This window comes from Hippopotamus amphibius, chromosome 17, assembly GCF_030028045.1.
Source record: "Hippopotamus amphibius kiboko isolate mHipAmp2 chromosome 17, mHipAmp2.hap2, whole genome shotgun sequence".
NCBI classification, from domain to species: domain Eukaryota; kingdom Metazoa; phylum Chordata; class Mammalia; order Artiodactyla; family Hippopotamidae; genus Hippopotamus; species Hippopotamus amphibius.
The window spans coordinates 25,396,379-25,417,011 of record NC_080202.1 but is presented as its reverse complement, the minus strand read 5'-3'; the positions used below and the strand labels follow the sequence as shown (position 1 = coordinate 25,417,011).

General features: G+C 38.5%; 2 protein-coding genes across 6 annotated transcripts in view; one reads left to right on the top strand and one right to left on the bottom strand.

The window, feature by feature from the left end:
- Positions 1–16,020, top strand: part of PPM1E (protein phosphatase, Mg2+/Mn2+ dependent 1E) — a 178,516-nt gene extending 162,496 nt beyond the window's left edge. The window contains exons 3-7 of the mRNA XM_057714471.1: positions 1,740–1,939; positions 7,526–7,714; positions 10,076–10,219; positions 10,459–10,552; positions 14,917–16,020. Coding sequence (XP_057570454.1) covers positions 1,740–1,939; positions 7,526–7,714; positions 10,076–10,219; positions 10,459–10,552; positions 14,917–15,974 — 1,685 coding nt within the window. The 3' untranslated portion in view covers positions 15,975–16,020. The remainder of the gene's footprint in view (positions 1–1,739; positions 1,940–7,525; positions 7,715–10,075; positions 10,220–10,458; positions 10,553–14,916) is intronic.
- TRIM37 (tripartite motif containing 37) overlaps positions 1–20,633 on the bottom strand; it is a 148,159-nt gene that overhangs the window by 3,454 nt on the left and 124,072 nt on the right. For 2 of the 5 annotated variants that reach the window (XM_057714470.1, XM_057714469.1), the window contains exon 25: positions 17,559–17,813. The exons of 2 other annotated variants lie outside the window; for them this stretch is intronic. In XM_057714470.1, coding sequence (XP_057570453.1) covers positions 17,810–17,813 — 4 coding nt within the window. In that variant the 3' untranslated portion in view covers positions 17,559–17,809. Of the gene's footprint in view, positions 1–17,558; positions 17,814–19,727; positions 20,489–20,633 lie in introns of those variants that run through there. One more of the 5 variants, XM_057714465.1, reaches the window with a different exon arrangement.

The window sequence follows — 20,633 nt, the reverse complement described above, 5'->3', positions numbered from 1 at the left end:
TCACTCCACCCCATGCTCCCTCAAAGTTTCTGAATTCACTTATTGTTTTGCAGTCTTCTGTTGTGAGTGAGTCAAATGCACACTTACATGTAGGGTCTGGATTTGGGGGGGATATGCTGTTGCAGAGACAGGTGGGTTGGAGTGATACAAATAGGTAATTGCTGACTGGAAGAGACTGTCTCCGGCAACTTGTGCTTTAAACAAACAAAAAAATTGGAGTTGCTGAAAACAATCAAAATGTTGGGTTGTCTGTTGGCCTCCGTTTTTCCCGCTTATACACGCCTCCTCAGGTTGTGTTACTCTTTGAACTTCTTTTCTCTTTCAAAGGTACCCTTGGTTTTCAGTTATATAAAGATGTCAAAGGGGACAAAGTCACACACATGGTTTGCCACCCTGTACTATGCTAATGAGAAAAAGAAAAACAGCAAAAACCTTCAGACCAGATTTTTGAATATAGTCATTTCAAGAATTTTGAATAAGAAAACAGGTAAAGTTACAGATTAAGACAACAGCAGGGTAAAAAATTTAAAAATGAGAATCTAAGTTCCCAGGCCATTCTAGAACACATAGTCTCTCTTCTTTGAGATTTCTGCTCTAGATCGGAAGAGGCATGTGCAATGATTGCCCATCTGGCACACATTTTCTCAGGCTGTCAAGCTACATCTGATTCAGTAAAATAAAAAAAAAAATTTTTTTTTTTGAGAATTCTAAATTTTTTTACTTAGGATCTAGGGAGAACCTCTAAAATACTGGCCTGAGAAAACCTAATCCTCCCTTGGTTATTTCAACAGATGCAGTTTGAGTCGAGGACAACTTGAGTGGAGCTGATGTGAGATGCAATCTCTCCTGTACTGTTCAGTGTTGCTTGAAAGGCTTACGTATCTGTCCATCCACTGAGGGATGCAAGGGAGCCTCAGAAGCGAGCTAGTCGACTCCACTTAATGGGTCAAGTAGTAGACTTAATAGTCCAGGGTGAGGAATCCTCTGATTGCTATCACCTTTTTTCTATCTAGGGTTATACACATAGACAGGATGTGAGTATGTTTTCCTTAGAGATATATCAAACTTTTAGACTCATTTGTTAACCTCTTGGTTAAATTATTTAAGCTGTTGCCTGCAACTTTAATTTAAAAATACATCAAACAACAAAAATATATAATTTAGTTCTGAATTATGATCAGTTACAGCAAAGAAAAGTAAGGGAACTGTAGTGAGGTAAAGGAGGAGGTCAGAAAGAAAGAGAGAGACTAAGACCAAAGGTAATCAAAGTAAACTCTTCCTATTCCTGTAGTTTGTAAATAAATGATCTATTTTCATAAGCCTTTCATATTCTAATTAGCTGGATAACCACTGTTCATATTTCAGTCAGTCCAAGCATAGGGGGCTTGGGTCTTCAGACGATAACCTCAGCAACCAAACAAAAGTGCTCTGAACTAGACAGCGTGGCCAGAACACTTCACAGGCTGGAAGAACTCCAGCCTAGGAACAGATCCAGCCCTGCTCGGAGGTTTTCTCCTCCTGACATAAGGATATCTTAGTGGCAGCTGCTGGCTGATGATTTTCTACTAGATAGGTTGTCATTTTCTCTCTTCAGAAGGAACATTTCATCTCTCTTGAGAAGGAGGAATTTCTTCTGTTGAGGAGCTCGACTAAGGTGACCTACTTCTGTCTTTACCAAGCAGGCAAGTGAAAAGCAGTTTTACAAGGCTCTTCATTGCGGGTTTCTGTTTCTTTCACAGAAATTGAGACGGTGAAGTTGGCCCGTTCCGTCTTCAGCAAACTACACGAGATTTGCTGCAGCTGGGTGAAAGACTTCCCTCTCCGCAGGAGACCCCAGCTCTATTATGAGACCTCAATCCATGCCATCAAAAACATGCGCAGGAAAATGGAGGACAAACATGTCTGCATTCCTGACTTCAATATGCTCTTCAACCTAGAGGTAAAGGGCACTTCTGAAGTGTCAATGAGATTTGAAAAACAAAACAAAACAATACACCATCACGGACCTGTTTTCTAACAGAGAACTTCTAATATACTGTAATAATATCTCTGATAGGTTCAAATAGGACTAAGGGCAAAGTGGCACAAATTTGCTTCCATTAGACAAAAGGAAAGGAACTATTTATGTTATTTTGAATAGGTAATGCATTCACATGGCTCAGAATTGGGAAAATCCCTCTCTCATCGTTATCTCTCAGACACTTCAGATCCCCTCCACAGAGGCAAGCAAAGTTACCAGACCTTGTGTAACCTTCCAGAGACAGTCTGTAAACATACAAACAAAAAAGAAAGCTGTTATATCTCAATAAAGCTGTTTTTAAAAGGAAGCTATTTCTATAGTATAATCAAATGTTGTCACGTTCCCACATTACTGTGTTGCTGAAGCAACACAAAACACAAACATAAAAGAATAAATTTGAGACTAAGACAGTGTTCTGATTCCATGTGACTTTATTTTTTAAATCTTGGTTTTTGAGATAGGAAAGTAGCTGGAGTTACATGAATCTCTGTGACTGACAAATGGGATCATATGAGCCTTGTCAATTTAATAACCATTTTCCTGTTATCTTCCTCTTCTTTTTCTATTATGTTAATGCAAACAGAGGTAGGTTTGTTTCCTATGCCTGTCACTTGCCTCTTTTCTTCACTCAAGTCCATAACTTAAAAATTATAATGTAGTGATTTATACAAAGCACACTGTTTCCTTCATTTAGCAGCTAAATTTAAATCTTAGCTGATCGTCAAGGTCTGATAAGCAGTGATGGTGGGCTGCTAATTGGTGCTTATGTTACAAGATAGATCAGCTAATACCACGCCCATGCAAATGTAACCCCTAAAGCCGGTAGTGTGATAAAAAACAGTCCTTAAATTACTGCACCAGTGGAAGATTATACTCAGGTTTGAGGGCATCATTGCTGTTTGTTGACTTGGTTTTCATTTTGCCTCAAAAATCAACCTAAAGGCCTAACTCAGAAAGGAGCACTTTGCTACAGTGAGACAGACTTTGAGGGCATTTTGGCAACACATATTTAGAACCTCATAAATTTTCATACCCTTTGATTTGATCATTTCACTTTTAATTTTATATTATAAGGAAAAATAAATGCAGAACATTGTTACATATGTTTTGACATAAATGTTTTACAAATTTCAATAATAAAAAATTGGAAATGATGTAAGTCATATATAAGAAATGGTGACTAGGATATGCTCGTAAGATGTACAGTACATATCCATTTAAAATAAGTCTTTGAGTGATACTTAATGACTTGGGGGAAATGCTAATGATATGGCAAATAAAAAGCAGGATTTACATTTCATGTTCATTATGATTCTAATTTTATTTTATTAAAAATTTATATGTATAGAAAAAAGACTGGTTATCTTTAGATGGTGGGATTAGAGATATTTATTTCCTTCTGTACACTTCTTTATTAGTCCAAATAAACATGCATTATCTTTTTTTTAATTAATTTATTTCTATTTATTGGCTGCATTGGGTCTTCATTGCTGCACGCAGGCTTTCTGTAGTTATGGAGAGCAGGGGCTACTCTTCGCTGTAGTATGCAGATTTCTCATTTCGGTGGCTTCTCTTGTTGCGGAGCATGGGCTCTAGGTGCGCAGGCTTCAGCAGTTGTGGCACATGGGCTCAGTAGTTGTGGCTCGCAGGCTCTAGAGCGCAGGCTCAGTAGTTGTGGCTCACGGGCTTAGCTGCTTCTCGGCATGTGGGATCCTCCCAGACCAGGTATCGAACCCATGTCCCCAGCATTGGGCAGGCGGATTCTTAACCACTGTGCCACCAGGGAAGCCCACATTATCTTTTTTAAAAAATTGAAGTGTAGTTGATTTACAATGTTGTGTTAGTTTCTGGTGTACAGCAAGGTGATTCAGTTATTTATATATATCCTGAAGAATACATATGTATTCCTTTTCAGATTCTTTTCCTTTATGGCTTATTTCAGGGTATTGAATATAGTTCTCTGTGCTGTACAGTAGGACCTCGTTGTTTATTGGTTTTATATATTATAGTTTGTATCTGCTAGTCCCAACCTCCTAGTTTATTCCTCCCCCACATGCTTTCCCCTTTGGTAACCATAAATTTGTTTTCTGTCTGTTGAGTCTGTTTCTGTTTCGTAAATAAGTTCATTTGTGTCATATTTTAGATTCTACATAAGTGATATATGGTATTTGTCTTTCTCTGACTTACTTAGTATGATAATATCTAGGTCTATCCATGTTGCTGCAAATGGCATTATTTCATTCTTTTTTATGGCTGAGTAGTATTCCATCACACACACACACACACACACACACACACACACACACACACCAACACACAGGCATATACACACACATACCACATCTTCTTTATCTATTCATCAGTCGATGGACATTTAGGTTGCTTCCATAGACATACATTATCTTTGTAACAGGGAAGACATCAGTATTTTTTTTTTTAAAGAGATGTTATATTGTTTAAGAATCTCCTCACCAGTCTCACATTGTATAAAGTTATATTCTCATGACCACATAAAGCTATTATTGGCCCCTTCTTTGTGATGATCCCATATCAGCATACTCATCATTTAAAAACTGCTTGGATATGCTGTTTTTCAATTTTATCCTTATCCTGCCAACTGAATTGTTTAAAATGAGTATATTTTTTAAAATTTTACTGCTATTTATTTATTTTAAATAAAAATTTTTTATTGAGATATATTGATTTACAATATTAGCTTCAGGTGTACAATATAGTGATTAAAATTTTTTATAGATTATAGTCCATTTAAAGTTATTATAAAATATTGGCTGTATTGCCTGTGCTGTACATAATATCCTTGTAGCTTATTTTTTTCTATGCATAGTCGTTTGTGTCTCTTAATCCCCTACCCTTACATTGCCCTCCTCTCTCCATTGGTAATCACTAGATTGCTCTCTGTATCTGTGAACCTGTTTCCATTTTGTTATATTCATTTGTTTTATTTTTTAGATTCCACATATAAATGATAACATACAGTATTTGTCTTTCTCTGTCTGACTTGTTTTACTAAGCATAATACCCTCCAAGTCTATCCATGTTGTTGCAAATGGCAAAATTTCATTCCTTTTCATAGCTGAGTACTGTTGCATTGGGTGTGTGTGTGTGTGTGTGTGTGTGTGTGTATGTATGTACATACACACCACATCTCTTTATCCATTTTTTAAAAATTGAAGTATAGTTGATTTATAATATATTAGTTTCAAGTGTACAGTATAGTGATTCAGTATTTTTACAGATTATATTCCATTAAAAGTTACTATAAGATAATGGCTATAATTCCCTGTGCTATACAATATATCCTTATTGCTTATTTATTTTATACATGGTAGTTTACATCTTTTAATCCTGTACCCCTATCTCCCCCCTCCCCCCTTCCCACTGGTAACCACTAGTTTGTTTTCTATATCTGTGAGTCTGTTTCTGTTTTGTTACATATATTCATTTGTTTTATTTTTTAGATTGTACATGTAAGTGATATCATACAGTATTTGTCTTTCCCTGTCTGACTAATTTCACTAAACATAATATTCTCTAGGTCCATCCATGTTGCTGCAAATGGCAGAATTTCTTTTTTATGGCTGAGTAATATATATATCTCATATCTTCTTTATCCACTCATCTGTTTATGGACACTTGGGCTGTTTCCATATCTTGGCAATTATAAATAGTGCTGCTATGAACATTGGGGTGCATGTATATTTTTGAATTAGTTTTTGTCTTTTTTCTGGATACATACCCAGGAGTGGGCTTGCTGGATCACATGGTAGTTCTATTTTTAGTTTTTTGCGGAAACTCCATGCTGTTCTCCATAGTGTTCTTCCGTACCAATTTACATTCCCATCAACGGTGTACATGGGTTCCCTTTTCTCTATATTCTCTCCAACATTCGTTGTGTTCTTCCTGATGATGGCCATTCTGATAGGTATGAGGTGATATCTCATTGTTCTTTTGATTTGAATTTCTCTAATAATTAGCGATGTTGAGTGTCTTTTCATTTGCCTGTTAGTCATCTGTATATCTTTGGAAAAATGTCTATTCAGGTCTTCTGCCCATTTTTTTGATTGGGTTTTTTTGTTATTGAATTGTATGAACTATTTATATATATATTTCGGATATTAACCCCTTGTCAAAAAATGAGTACTTCTTTAGTACAATGTAGAAATTCTACACGTCAGGACGTTTTTTTCTAAAGAGTTCTGTTTATCACTGTCATCGTCAGTGGCATTACAGATGGTCTGATTATTATGCTGAATTCACTAGTTGTAACGATCTGTATTAGATGCAGGTTTCATAATATTAGGTTGTACCATTACTCTATGGACATTTATATTTGGTACTTTTGTAAATGTAGTATTTCCTTTAAAAAGAACTTTTTCAAAGCACAAATAGACCTGTTGTTTTAGTATATTTTAGTAGTCCCTCCAAATCCCTATAAGATATCAACTCAGACTACCTAATAGATGAAAAAACAAGCACAAGAAAATTATATGCTTTACTTTGTATGTTTTGTTTACTTTGAATGACAGGGCCTGGACTCAACTGAACTGTCCAAGAGCCCAAGGAAGAAGTCAAAGCTTCCAAATGAAAATCATTACAGTGTTGCCTAAAAGGAGCCCAGGACTCAGTGAGAGTTCAGTGAGTTACAGATCTCCTAAGTGAGCTAGAACTGAGATTTAAACACTTGAGTTGAAGAGAAAGAAAAAACTAAGTATTTAAATGAGTTCAGCGTAATCTTGTGATTCGGCTTCCGTTGTCAAGGCAAGGCCATAGGGCTTTGAACGGTGGGTGAGCAAGGAAATGTGAAGCTACATCTTGAATCAGGGGATAAGGTAAAGGCATGTAGACACCTGACGTAGTTCAAGTTTGGGTAACCAGCTTAGAGACTGTGTTATTTATGGTGAGAAGACAGTGTGACTGTGAGTGATTTATGAAAGCATATTGCAGTTTAGAAGTATGTGTGTACTTTCACCATCTCTGTGTATTTTAAACAATCTAACATAATTGGCCTTGTGTTTGGAAAGCCAGCGACTTCCTATTGTTCTCAGTTTCTAATTTTATTATTAAAGTACTTAATCATTTTGACAAAAATCCTCAATCCAGAACAGCCTCTACTCAATTCCTCCTCATACCTTCTCTTTCCTCCCCCTCGCCACAACTTGTAACAGCAACTTCTTGTAACAGCAACTTCGAAGCAAATGTATGTAGGTGGTTTCCATGGTACAAGACAACAGCTTTCACTGTGAGAGAGGGCACTTCAGCCTGAGCTAATTGGGCATGATGTGTTCCAGTGTTCTGGTGTGTAAACACAGATGCCCTAGTATTGCAGGTACTTTAGCAGTTGAGCAGGCACATCAGAAGAGGGAAACATTTAGTCTCATTATCTGGGTGACAAAGCAGTGGAGGAGGCTGGGCAGCAGGGCAGGGGACTGGCTCACTTGAGTCATGCTGTACCTCACTCAACTGTTTCTCTGCTTCTCTTGACAGGACCAGGAAGAACAAGCTTACTTTGCAGTGTTTGATGGCCACGGGGGAGTGGATGCCGCCATCTATGCCTCCATCCACCTGCACGTTAACTTAGTCCGCCAGGAGATGTTCCCCCACGATCCCGCTGAGGCCCTGTGCCGGGCCTTCCGGGTCACCGACGAGCGGTTTGTACAGAAAGCGGCCCGGGAGGTATGCCGTTTTCATACAGATCCCAGCCGCGAGGCGCTAGCTGAGCTCTACTTGGTCTGTGGTTAAAGGGCTGTTTTGGATTTTCTCTTCTGTGGTAGACATTGTTTAAAGCTCTCTTCCAAACTATGTTCCTGACCCACAATATTGGATTCTGTTGTATTTCTAATTCCCTCTTTAGGAATAGATTTAGTGGGGGTGCTATGATCTCCCAAGCTGTAATTTTCTAGAAAGCCAGTCCATTGCTGGATTTGGCAGGTGAGTTTTATCTTATTCACCACTGCCTGTCAGGTTCATGCCAGGACCATCTCTTTAAGCAGACTTTTGCTGACGAAATCTGGATATGGTGATTAAGACAATCGTTTAAAAAAGAAACAGAAGCTGGGACTCCTCCATACATTTGGTTCTAAATGGGTTGGCAGTGGTTTGCTGTGTCTCTTGAGGAAATTTTCGCTTGGCGAGAGTGAATCCTTAGATGATCCTTGAACTGATTTTCTCTTAACAGGAAGAAAAGTCAGAGCTCATGTCCTCATTTAAGGTTAATCAGACCTAAGGTTTTACTCTGAATGAATGACAGGGGCTCTAAATTAAGATCTAAAAGTAAAAACATTAATCTAATTATCATTCTGGGCACTGGTACATAATTAACTACAGGACTTTATATTCATTTCCAACTAGGGACCAACAGAAAGAGAATACTTTTTAATTTAAAAAAGTAATTGCAGAATTATATACACACAGAAAATAAGACTCCTGCCCGATGACTTAAACATTAACTCTTTTTAAAATGGACTTGGAGAGAACAGGGTACTCATTTAATCCTTTTCTTCGATCTCATAGTTATGCTGCACAGCAGTGGGGTTTGGAGCTAATGAAGCAATGATTCGGAACCACTTGGTGTTAAGCAAGGGCAGTGTTCCGTATCTGCCCACCTGCACCCCAGGTTTAGATTAACATGCAATCCAACAAGAGTAACCACTAAGGTCTGCGAACAGAGGTGGGGCTAGAAAACAGAATATAGTTGTTGACCTCAGACTTTGGCAGTCTCTGGAGGGCCAGCACTGCTTGGCTCTGCCGGCCTTGGAGCTGCCAGCTGTCATCATTCTGACTGAGGACAAGGCCTGGCCCTTGAGAGGTGATCTGTATATCAACGTGAAACTAAGAGAATCACCTAGTCTCCTTCATCCTCTGTTCTGTCCCTTTTCCTGTGTCCTCAAAATCATGGCTTTTTTTTCTGACCATGTTCACCTCATTTTGCTTTGCCAGTGATCCTAGTGTCTCTTGGTCTTGCCAACAGATCTCTTGAATAATTTAGGTTCATCTCAGCAGTTACTTCTCTCCTTCTTGTGTTTCCATGTGCTGCTAACTCCTGGGAAGAAAGCAGCTATTCCTGTTGTGCAGCAGCCCCTGCCTCCTGTGCTCTCTGGGGCATATGCACTGAAGTGTCTTTATCATGTGTTCCAGGGGGCTGAGTTTTTGAACATTCTGTGTGGGAAGACACTTTATTGGTGTGTGAGGATTTATAACAAACTTTCCCCATATAGGGAAAAGGAGTTGTTTCCTCATTGGATACAAGGGGACTTCTACCACCCTTGACGCATTGGTTCTAATTTAGGCCAAGCCCTTAGTAACAGAAAGTCTTGCTCGTTTGGTGGTGACTCATGTCAAATGGAGATGTCATTTTAGGATAGTAGTATCAAGAGCACTCAGTACAGTGGTCCTCAGCTATTGTGATGAAATCCCTGGCTGTTTTTTTATGCAATGTTCCAAAAGCAAAGGCCTCTATAATTATTATAGGAGATTTTTTATTTTTGTTTTTTAAAGGCAGAAGCAACTTAGCACTGCAGGGAATGTATGTTACCTGGCTCCTATTTTAATATCCAAAGTATGGAAGCATTTGTCGTGTATCAGCCAGATGCTTTGTATGCTATTTTGTAAAGTTAGGACTCTCCCGGTGAACACACAGTAGGTCAGTAACAAAACAGAGACCAGAATATGGAAATCTTTACTCTAAGGGTTGATACAGTGGCTTAGCACTACACTAGAAGGAGAAAATTTTAGTTCTGATCAGTTACCTGCCCTTCAGCAGGTCACATAACCTGCCATAGTACCTGTGTATAAAGTGGAATTGATCATTGACTCTGCCTTGCACATCACAGATAAAATGGACCCATATGTGTGTGTGCATATATACATACACACAAGCACATAAGAACACACTGAGAAACAGGAACTGCTAGTTGTGAAATCGAGTTATCAGTAGTCTAGCTTCCAACTGAAAAGCCTGTATTAGCTATAAATTGCTCCTCAGTGAGAATTTGATGTCTGCTTATTTATACGGACTCTTATTTAAATTACTTTCAGAGCTTAAGATGTGGGACCACAGGAGTGGTGACTTTTATCAGAGGCAACATGCTACATGTGGCCTGGGTAGGCGATTCCCAGGTTATGCTTGTGAGAAAGGGCCAAGCTGTTGAACTAATGAAGCCACACAAACCGGACAGAGAGGTAAGTATGGTCTGTTCGGTTAGGGCACATGCCACAAAGGCAGTTTTCTGGTTATTAATTTTCACTTATTATTATAATTATCACCATTATCTCAGCAACCATGCCCACCTTCCAAAGGAAAAATAAAGAGAACCCTTTCCAGGAAGCTGATGAGTTTTTTTATCTGTTGTTTACTGTTATGGTAGATGAATAAATCTTGAATCCAATTATTTGCTTCTTTCTATTGCATGGCGGTGTAGGATGAAAAGCAGCGAATTGAGGCCCTTGGAGGTTGTGTAGTCTGGTTTGGTGCCTGGAGGGTGAATGGAAGTCTGTCGGTCTCCAGAGCTATTGGTAGGAAAAACCAATTAATTTTTGCTTCTCCTAACTGTCCTTTTCCAGAATACTGTCTTATATTAGTCTGATACAACAAGGGAAGCTGAAGTAATAACATATTTTCAGAGTGCTTATTATTGTTTAAAATAGCATTTGGATAATGCCTCTTTTAATTATTTAACCTACTCATTTATATAAATTCCATTCTTAAAAGGGGAACTATATTAAGAAATGCAGAACTTACTAGTTTCTTTTTTTTAATGGGAGCCTTTAATCTTTGGCACACAAATCTGCTTAAAACCACAGTGATCCTCATTTTTCATTCCATTTTGGGTCATATTTAGCTTAAATCAGTATTTTCCAGAAAATGGAAGTCCCCCCCGCCCATATTTTACGTTGCTTATATCTTTAATTTTTTCAATGAATTCTAAAATGACGCAAATAATGTGCTTTTTAGAGGAAAACAATTTTTACTATATTAAAATCAGAAAATGAATTTTACTGTATGTGGAATGTAGTAATTTGTCTGATAATCCTGGGATATCAGAAAATCTGCTTCCCTGGGACCTAAATTCTTTAAAAGAAGGGGAAAGTCAACAAAACTCTTTGCCTAAAATTTGGAGAGTAAACAGCTAAGTTGATTGGACAAAATGCAAAGGTGTAGTTCCAAGCATTGGGCTGTAGTCCTGTTTCTGTCTGTTTCACTTTTGCACCTGGGTCTATTGCTTTAGGCTTCATGGCTTAGCTTTACTTTCTGTTTTTTTTTAAAAAAGAACAAATCAATGTGTGTGTCTATATGGGTGATATGCAGTTCTTAGTCACTGCCTCCTGAATGAAGTAGTTTGACATCAACATAACATGGATAAATGGAATTGACGTCCAATCCCCCAATTTTGCTTATCATTACCAAAAAAACTCCAGAACATTAACAAAAATCTCAAAGGACTGATTCAGTTTTGCCACTGATGTGATTTCCCTCCCACTCTTTGGGAAGGTGCTGGCAAGCTGTGAAGTGGCCCAAATGTGAGCAGCAGAAGGCTGAGAGAGAAAGAGGAAGCTCAAAGATTCTGCAAATACCTCTTGAAAAACTGAGAACTGGCTTTACCTTAGACTGAGGGAGTTATTAGGAACTCTGGAATAAGGGCAAAAGGGGGAAATTTCTGACTTCTAAAACACACCCTCATATAGAATTATTTTTGACAACTCCAATCAAAGACCACTTCTCTTGATCTTACTGTCTTTGTCAGAGTACTGAGAGGTAACTTTAATGCTTGTTATAGAACCAGCTTTACTAGAGAATACTTGCCATTTCTTGCTTCTAAAAATATAAAAAAGCAGGGAAAGAATGTCCTTGAGTAGGTGACAATCTAAGAGAAAACAAGGCTGACTTCAGAGAAGAAGTGACTTCTGGGTGGACGTGGAGGACAGCACGTAGAGAAGGACATCCCACGTATGGGGAGTACAAACACGTGGGCATCTCAACGGGCATGTCTGGTTTTAGGAGCAGTGACAAGTGCAGGAGGCCGGGGCAAAGGGTGGGGGTGGGAAGAGAGAAGTGTTGGCACCAGAGTGTGAAGGGGCTTAAATGCCAGGCTTAAGTGTCTGAACTTTGCCGGGTGAATAAGCGGAGGGCCCACATGGTCAGGTTTGTATTTCTAAATATTTGTAATGATTATGGAAGACAAACCAGGGTCGAAAGCCTGGATGAGAGATCATTCAGGAGGCTGTTGATACAGTTTGTTTCAGAGACGAGGACAGATAGAAAAGGGATACAGAGGAGGGTACAAATTGATGAGACAGAAATGACAGTTTGTGGGGGAAGAGGAAAGTTAACTTCCAGGTTTCTGACTTGTGTGACTGAGATGATAAAACATTTGTAATAAAGCAGCAGCAGTTTGGGAATGGGGAGGAGGGCAGATAATGAGTTCATTTTGGACATATTTTATATTCTAGGTGCCTATGGGATGTCTTGGAAGTGATAATTTATATGCAGCTGGAAATACAGATCTGGAGCTTAGCAGAGTTCTGAGTTGGAGATAGACGTTTGGGAATTCATCCTATTTTGGCAATCACATTAGCAACCTGTGAAGTGATATTATAGTAGTTGAAACTACAGGAATGGATGACATTGCCCAGGAATATGTAGTGTGAAGAGAGTGCAAGGATTAGACTCGCTACTTATGGTAGAATAACATGGCCATGCTCTCTGGGTTTGTATCCTGGCTTTGCAACTTTACCAGCTGTGGGCCTTGGGAAATTTACTGAACTTCTCTGTATCTATTTGTTCCTTTGTAAAGAAGATTAGTAACAGTACCTAACTCATAGGGTTTTTGTATTAAATGGTATAATACACACACCACACTTAGAATCCTGACTGGCACAGTCGTAGCACACAGTGATCTTTGGTGCTATTTTAAGTGACGGAACCAGTGAAAAAAATCAGGAGGGGGTCAGAGACATAGAAATGGGGTATCAGAGATGCTGGGGAAGGGAGTTTCCAGGAGTATGTAGTCAACAGGGTCAAGCAGAGATCAAGTGAGAGAGGTCAAGTTACAGAATTCTGAAAACAGAAAATGGTGTGGATATAGATGAATTGCTAGTTTTTTGTTTTGTTTTGCTTTTTTTTAATTGGGAGGAGGAATTGAGGGAATTCAAGCCTGGTAAACTTAAGTTTCTCTGAAGTAGGAAATAAGGCCATCTACTAAAATCTTAATTTAATTGGTTGAAGAATGTGAGAAAGATTTGGAAAGCTCATGGAATAAAATAGGGGGCTAAATAAGGACAAGAAAAAGGACTCCTGAGAAGAGTTCAACTCTACTTAGAAAATAAATGACACTTAACATTTTAAAAATAAAACTCTTTTCAACTGTTTCTCCCCATGAGCCCTTCAGATTTATGATCCAAAGTTGACAAGAGGCATGGTATGTTTTCTAGCATATGGAGAGAGGAGGCTGACGACGACAAGAGGATGCTGCCATTTCTGCCATGAAATGGATAATCATGCCCTCCTACCAAATTTGGGGGCGAAATGTCATGAATTTGACATCCAACAGTAGAGCAGGTGAAAAGCCAGAATTTTGGCAGCATTTTCCCTGCAAATCTTTGTATGTTCTGTTCCAAACTAACAGTTGCAGTAGCCTTTTAATTGAAGCACTAAAACAAGATTTTTGGGAACAGTATGACTCAGATCACATTTATTTTTAGAGCTGGAATTCAGAAAATAATGATGATAATAATACAGTCAGGTGGAATGGGGGACGGAGAAATTTATGAAAGTGAATTATTGGTGGACAATCCCCATGATTGGGAGTTTTAATTAGCTTTAACAGGCTATTGGGAGGTGTCATAGTATAGAAGTGAAGTTGACAAAATCAAAACCATACTTGAGGAAGATGGTTCTGGCTACTGTATGAAAAAGACTAGTTTCTTACCTTGTAGATAAACTAACCCAGGTAATTAAATACTAAGTAAGTATCTGTTGTTCAGGGTGTCCCATCATGCAGCCTTCTGGATAGGGCATGCGGCCCACAGTGGTTCTAGCAGAGTTATCCATAGGGTTCCACTGAGCTTTTAGGGCCTATTTGAAGATTAAATAGGGATGTGGAATAATGGAAGAGAACTTTACTTGGGTAGGAGAGAGCCTGTAACAGATACCAAAAACAGTGACAATATGGCCATATCGTTTAAGTAAGTATACTTAACTTCATTTTATCTTCCCCTAGTCAAATAGTTCAGTTTCAGTACAATAAAAAGCACAGTAACTGAAAAGGGTTTATAAGTAACAAGTGCTAAGATCCAGATCCAGGCAGTCTGACTCCAGTGCTTACATCCTTAACCACTAAGCTATACGCTACTACTTTAAGAATGATAAAGCACTTTGTTAAAAAAAAAAAAAAATTTGAACTACTGTTTGCCAATGAATTATGATACCCTAATCTAGCAACTGTTGCTCAATATTCCATGTCTTTTATGTAAAGAAGTCAGTGAGTATCCCTTGTAGGGATGTTATTTGGTTACCCAATAGGCGAAGGACCTGTTTGCTAAGGCTCTCTTCAAGTACTAAAGGAAAACAACTTATATAAACAAGCAAGGGATCTGGAAGTGCTCTGGATCTGACAGTTCCAAAGCGCATTGTAGATGATCAATTATCTCAGTAATCTGGTGACAGAAATCTACCTTAGTTGGGCCCGAGGTCTCCAGTCTGTTGCCACTCCAAGTACCCCAATATTCAACTACAGATTACACCCTGACAGTTGCCTCTGTGTCTTTGCTAATACTGTTCCCTCATGAGGGCCCTTCTCTGTTTAGGACATTTGAGCTGGCCATAAATATTCTTACATGCACAATAACCCCAAATCTGACCTATTTTCTAATTCCCACAGGAGATGCTGAACATAAGCCATATATCTGTGGGGATGCAGATTCTGCCTCTACTGTTTTGGATGGAACTGAAGACTACCTCATTCTGGCCTGCGATGGCTTCTATGACACCGTGAACCCTGACGAGGCAGTGAAAGTTGTGTCTGACCACTTGAAGGAGAATAACGGAGACAGCAGCATGGTTGCCCACAAATTAGTGGCATCGGCTCGTGATGCTGGGTCAAGTGATAACATCACTGTTATTGTGGTATTCCTGAGGGACATGAACAAAGCTGTAAATGTTAGTGAGGAATCAGATTGGACAGAGAACTCTTTTCAAGGAGGGCAAGAAGATGGTGGGGATGATAAGGAGAATCATGGAGAGTGCAAACGCCCTTGGCCTCAGCACCAGTGCTCAGCACCAGCCGATCTAGGCTATGATGGGCGTGTGGATTCATTCACTGATAGAACTAGCCTGAGCCCAGGGTCCCAAATCAACGTGCTGGAAGACCCAGGCTACCTAGATCTCACACAAATAGAAGCAAGCAAACCTCAAGGTGCCCAGTTTTTGCCACCAGTTGAGATGTTTGGTCCTGGTGCACCAAAGAAAGCAAATCTTATTAATGAGCTAATAATGGAGAAAAAATCAGTTCAATCATCATTGCCTGAACGGAGTGGTGCTGGAGAGTTTCCCTCTTTTAATTTGGGTTCAACAGGGCAGCAGATATGCAGAATGGAGAGCTTTTCTCCTGTTTGTTCTAGGTTGGAAAAGGAACAGTTCAAATTCCTGGGAAAGAGAGTTTCTAGATTGTCTCATTTACACTACCACTACTCAAAGAGGCGGCACGGATTCAGGTTTAATCCAAAGTTTTATTCTTTTCTCTCTGCTCGAGAACCTTCCCACAAAACAGGCACTAGCCTGTCCTCACTTATTCAAAGTGGGAAAAAAAATAGGATGTTAAGAAGTTCTCTGCCATGGAGGCCAAATAGTTGGAAAGGATACAGTGAAAACATGATGAGGAAGCTCAAAAAGAGTAATGATATTCCATACCCAGATCTTCCCTGGAGCTTTAAAATATAACTTTCTCTCTAAAGTAGCCTAGCTAGCTCTCCCACAATAAAAGTATCACCACCAGAGTAGAAACAAGGTAGACATTTCTGAAATATGTGCTTCATTATGATGAGCCATGGAGGGCTCAACTCTTAAGTGTAAATAGATCTCTAGGAAACTCACTACAGTGTTTTCAATCTAATAAAAGAGTATTGGCGGTTTCACTAGCAAAATTATACAACTGGTCCCTGTGATGTGTCTCTGTACCTACATACAACCCCCACCCCATGACCTCTTCACATCACTAGTGGAAGCTTGTGAGTTATTTTCAGTCAGGATATATAGTGTTGAAATCTCGATGCAGGTGAAATCTGGTCTGATGTGCCTAATATATCTCTGTAAAACTTAATGCAGAATTAGCTCTAGTTGGGGAATGTTCCTCAAAAGACTGGGGACTGTGAGGGAAAACCCCTCCCCTTTTTTCGGTAGGTAAAAGACTAAAAGCCATATGGGTTTTAACTGGTAACATGAAAGTAGAAAACTAGTGTAAAAATGTCATATTCTCAGACTTGAGATGGTATACAGTCAAACAGATTCGCTCATTTTTTCCTGTAACATAAAAGAATAACAATGAAAATTTTTTGAATTAAAATGTATTTCCTAGGGCTGTAGCTATTTGGGAGTTTCATAACCTGTTATGGTGCTTTTGACGGAATTATTATTATTTTTTGGAAGACCGCTGTCAATTGGTTTTAACCTATGACATGTTTTTCATTGTACCTTCATCTCAGGAATAAAACTAGTTTAATGGAGATGATTTCAGGTACAAATATACTAGAATCAAGCTGCCATTTTAAAAGAAAATCACATAGTATTTCTACTTTTTCTGCCTTTTTTTTTTTTTTAAGGTTCACTGACAGCAAAGGTCTATACTACAATAAAATAAAAAATGGTTTCGGAGAATGAAAAATACTAGATTTAACTTCTCTAAAACTGTTTCCCCCAAGGGAATGAAATAATTGGTGTGGAAGAGGTTGAAAGTACTGCCTAAAGTGAGCCCAGAGGCCAAGGGCAAGGAGGATGCAGATGACTACAGCTGAGGTCTGTTTAGTTGTAAATTTGAGTCCTGCAGCTTCAGACCAGAGAGATAGGACACGTGTTTCTCATTTCAATATTTAATTTGATATTCTGAAATTGTCCGCTTTTTGCCATTTCTGCAGTTTCAAGTCAGAACCATATCTGTAACTAGAGGCAGCAAATAAACTAATACTCAGATTCATTCAGTGAAGCAGCCTGATTCTGAGAATCATGAATGTCTCCACGTGACATTCGACCCTCCCGGAGTCGAGCGTGGAGCAGCCACGCCCACGCTCAGGAGCCGCGCGCTGCAGGGCTCACTCCCCGGTACTGCTGGTAGGCACCGAGTGCTCTTGCCGAGAAATGTCCACTGACCAATCCTGTTTTCATATAATGCTAGTACAAGTACTTTATGTTGCCCAGATTCATAATCAAGAACTAAGATTCCTGGATTTTAAAAACATAGAGGATTGTAGCATATTTGGGGGTAGCAGTGTAGCTATATCAAATAAATAAAAACATTCACTTTAACAACACTGTTAATCTAAGATTTTATTTTTAAAATTTGGATGTAAGTAGAGATTTTCAGTATTTGTTTTCCCTTATTTTGAACCCATCTCTTCTTTTCTCAAGTCTTGTGACACATGGCTGAAAAGGAGGGAGTACCTATGGCTCCAACCATAGTCCTGATGCTTTACCCCCATACATGGACCTCCTCACATCTGTCATTTTCAGAAGCCTAGATCTTGTTAACAACCCATCAGGTGCAGTGTCAGTTTCAAATCAAATTATCTAAGGAAACAAGAAAACATGGAGCAGAACATTGGTATATATTATAGTCTAAAGCACTTAGCTAAGTTAAAAATTTTTTAAAGATTTTTCTATAGTTGTCTATTGCTAATGATTTTGATCAAAATAAAGAAGGTGAAAGGAAGGAAAGTACAAGTGACAGGTTTGTTCAGTGGGGAAAAAATGGTCAGATGAAATTGGGACTAACAGACCACATCTTTAAGGGTCTGAATTTTGTAGGTGTTAACTACATAAGCGGTGTTAACTCCATTTCTCATACTAGTAGCCCTCTAGAAAACAAAGCAAAGTAGTTCTAGCGTGGTCACGTTATAAGCCAATATTGTAAAAAATAGCAACTATTCATTTGTTCACAACATGCGTATTTATAGAGTAGTTAGGTACCACTTGTAAGGTAAGTCCTTTAAAATTCTATAATACATATTAAAGTAGTGGTTATCGGTCTGATGTATGCTGCTCTTGGTTCTATAAACTAGATAAAAAGCAGTGCTTTGTGACATGCAGTGTTATAGCTTAATGCCACTGGTGATAGAAAGTAGTTCCCTTCAGTTCAAATCCTGTGCCCTTATTTGCTGCTTGCTGACGTAAGCAATAAGTACCCCTCTAACTAATGGTATCTACACATTTCTGTAACTTGTATTTAATTAATGATGGTGTATCTGGTGATTGTAAAAATATTAGACAGATATAAAAGTATATAATATATATTAACTGTTAATGCTGAGATAGAGTCTGTGAATTATGTGTTTTGTACCTTTATTCATTGTGTAAAATTTAGTGATGGTGGAAATTCTACACTCAATCCTTAAGAGTGGCAGTATCCCTTTTACAGTTTAACATGATCTGCATCAATTTATTTGCTTGCTAAAGTTTTGTTAGAATAGGAAATAGTAAAACAAATATAAAAAGGAAAGTGTAGTACTGGTTAGGGAAACAGACTTCAAGTCACTAACTGAAGTCAATACAAACTCCTTGTACATTCACTGTGAGTTTCAAAGGGAATCAGTCCCTAATTTAAAGGTTTCCTTTGTTCACTTTCTGGATGTGTACTTTTGAAGGATATCTGAGGTTAAGCAACGTTACAGCACCAAACACTGGGGCTATTAATCCCATTTAGGTCTGTACTGAAGAGGATGGTGGAAATACATGTATATATCTTTTCTTTACCTAGAAGTGCCATCCATTGTCCTTGAACTAATATAAAGTTACTGTTGCATTTAATTTAACTAGGAGGATCCTCGAAAGTAACACCTTTTCCAAGGACAATGTCAACAGTGTCAGTGTCAACACTGAGTCTGACCACATTTATAGTGGTACAATGTCCACATGGTGGTATAGTGTCACACTGCATCTTCATGACAACCACACTCCTTTGTTGGAACACTGTGCCGGTAAGAAGCGCAACATCCAATGGGCAGATGAAATGATGCATAAAGAAGTTAAGTGTTTACAGATAAAACTGCTGTGGTTCAAGTACTTCCTTCCCCAACAAAGGCTTGCCGAGGCTTTGTGAGAAAGTGATCTAAATTATTATTTTAATGTTTAAACATAATTTGTACACTCAGTGATCATTTGCACCGAAGCAAGGCCATAAAAGGGGATACTACAGTTCTGGTTATATCATAACTTAGGAGAATTATTCTTTGGATCATAAATTAGAAAAAGAGAGAACATACTTTTTTTCACCTTTTAAAATCATGTGATGCTAAAGGACAAATACCCACTCTTCTGTTCTGCCCTGTGAATAGCTTAAAATTTTTTTTCCAAAACAAGATAACTGCCAGTATTATAATATGACTATTTCCCAGAGAAATGGTGGTGTTGAAAAATAATCGTTACTTCCTCTAGCAGCATTTTATCTTCTATTTCAAAGACTATTTACTAATTAGAAAATATGAAATAAGATAGGGAACTCCAGACTGACACAGCAGTTGTTCTGGAAAAGGAAAATACTCTAAAATAAACTTTGATGTATTAAATAATCTACAGATACATCATTGTTAACTCTTACTCTAGGTGCTCTTTGGTGAGAGACAAGGCTTTTGTTCTCTTGTTCGTGACATTTCTCTGCAAAGAATTCTCTATGGAGTGGAGCAAATGAAGTGAATCATTTCTTACCAAGCAAATTTATCAATTTATAAACCTTCTCTACAGCTCACTTTTGAGTTCAGTTGTAATCTTGAGTGATCCTTCATGTTTTATTTATTAAAACTGTTCATTCAGGTAAGAAGTATGTTGAAATTTTGCCAATATCTTAATAAAACCCAGCAATTTAAAACCACTAGTCATTTGTCTTTTTATTAAAGGAAGGTCATTTAGGGCTGGAATTCAGGTTAATTCCCTCAGAGCTGAAAATAAAATCCTGAGGTGGCAGTTTTCTAAACTTTAAAGTGGGAACATTTTAAAAAGAAAGTTTGCTAAGTGCTGCTACAACTGTTATTCCTTCTCCAGAAAAAACAGAAGAGAGAGATCTCATATATGTTTTCCCCATCAGTTTAATGTTGGGGGCAGGGAGTTATCCTAAAATAGATGAATGAGGAACAGGACCTGCCAATGGCTAAGTGCTGACTCCTCAAATCTCCCAACTACTTCATTCTTCAAACTCTGCATCCAACCAAAGTTCTTCCTTCTCCCTTAGTCTTTCCCCTTTTAGTTTCAAACTGGAAGAAAGGAAATCATCAGGTGAATTGCAGCTGAAAGTCTGTCAGGAGGAATGCTTTAAGAGAGTAACAGAAGACAGAAAGAGAAAGAAAGGACAATGTGGAGGACACAAATGAAGCTGATAAAGCAAGACGTGCATCTAAG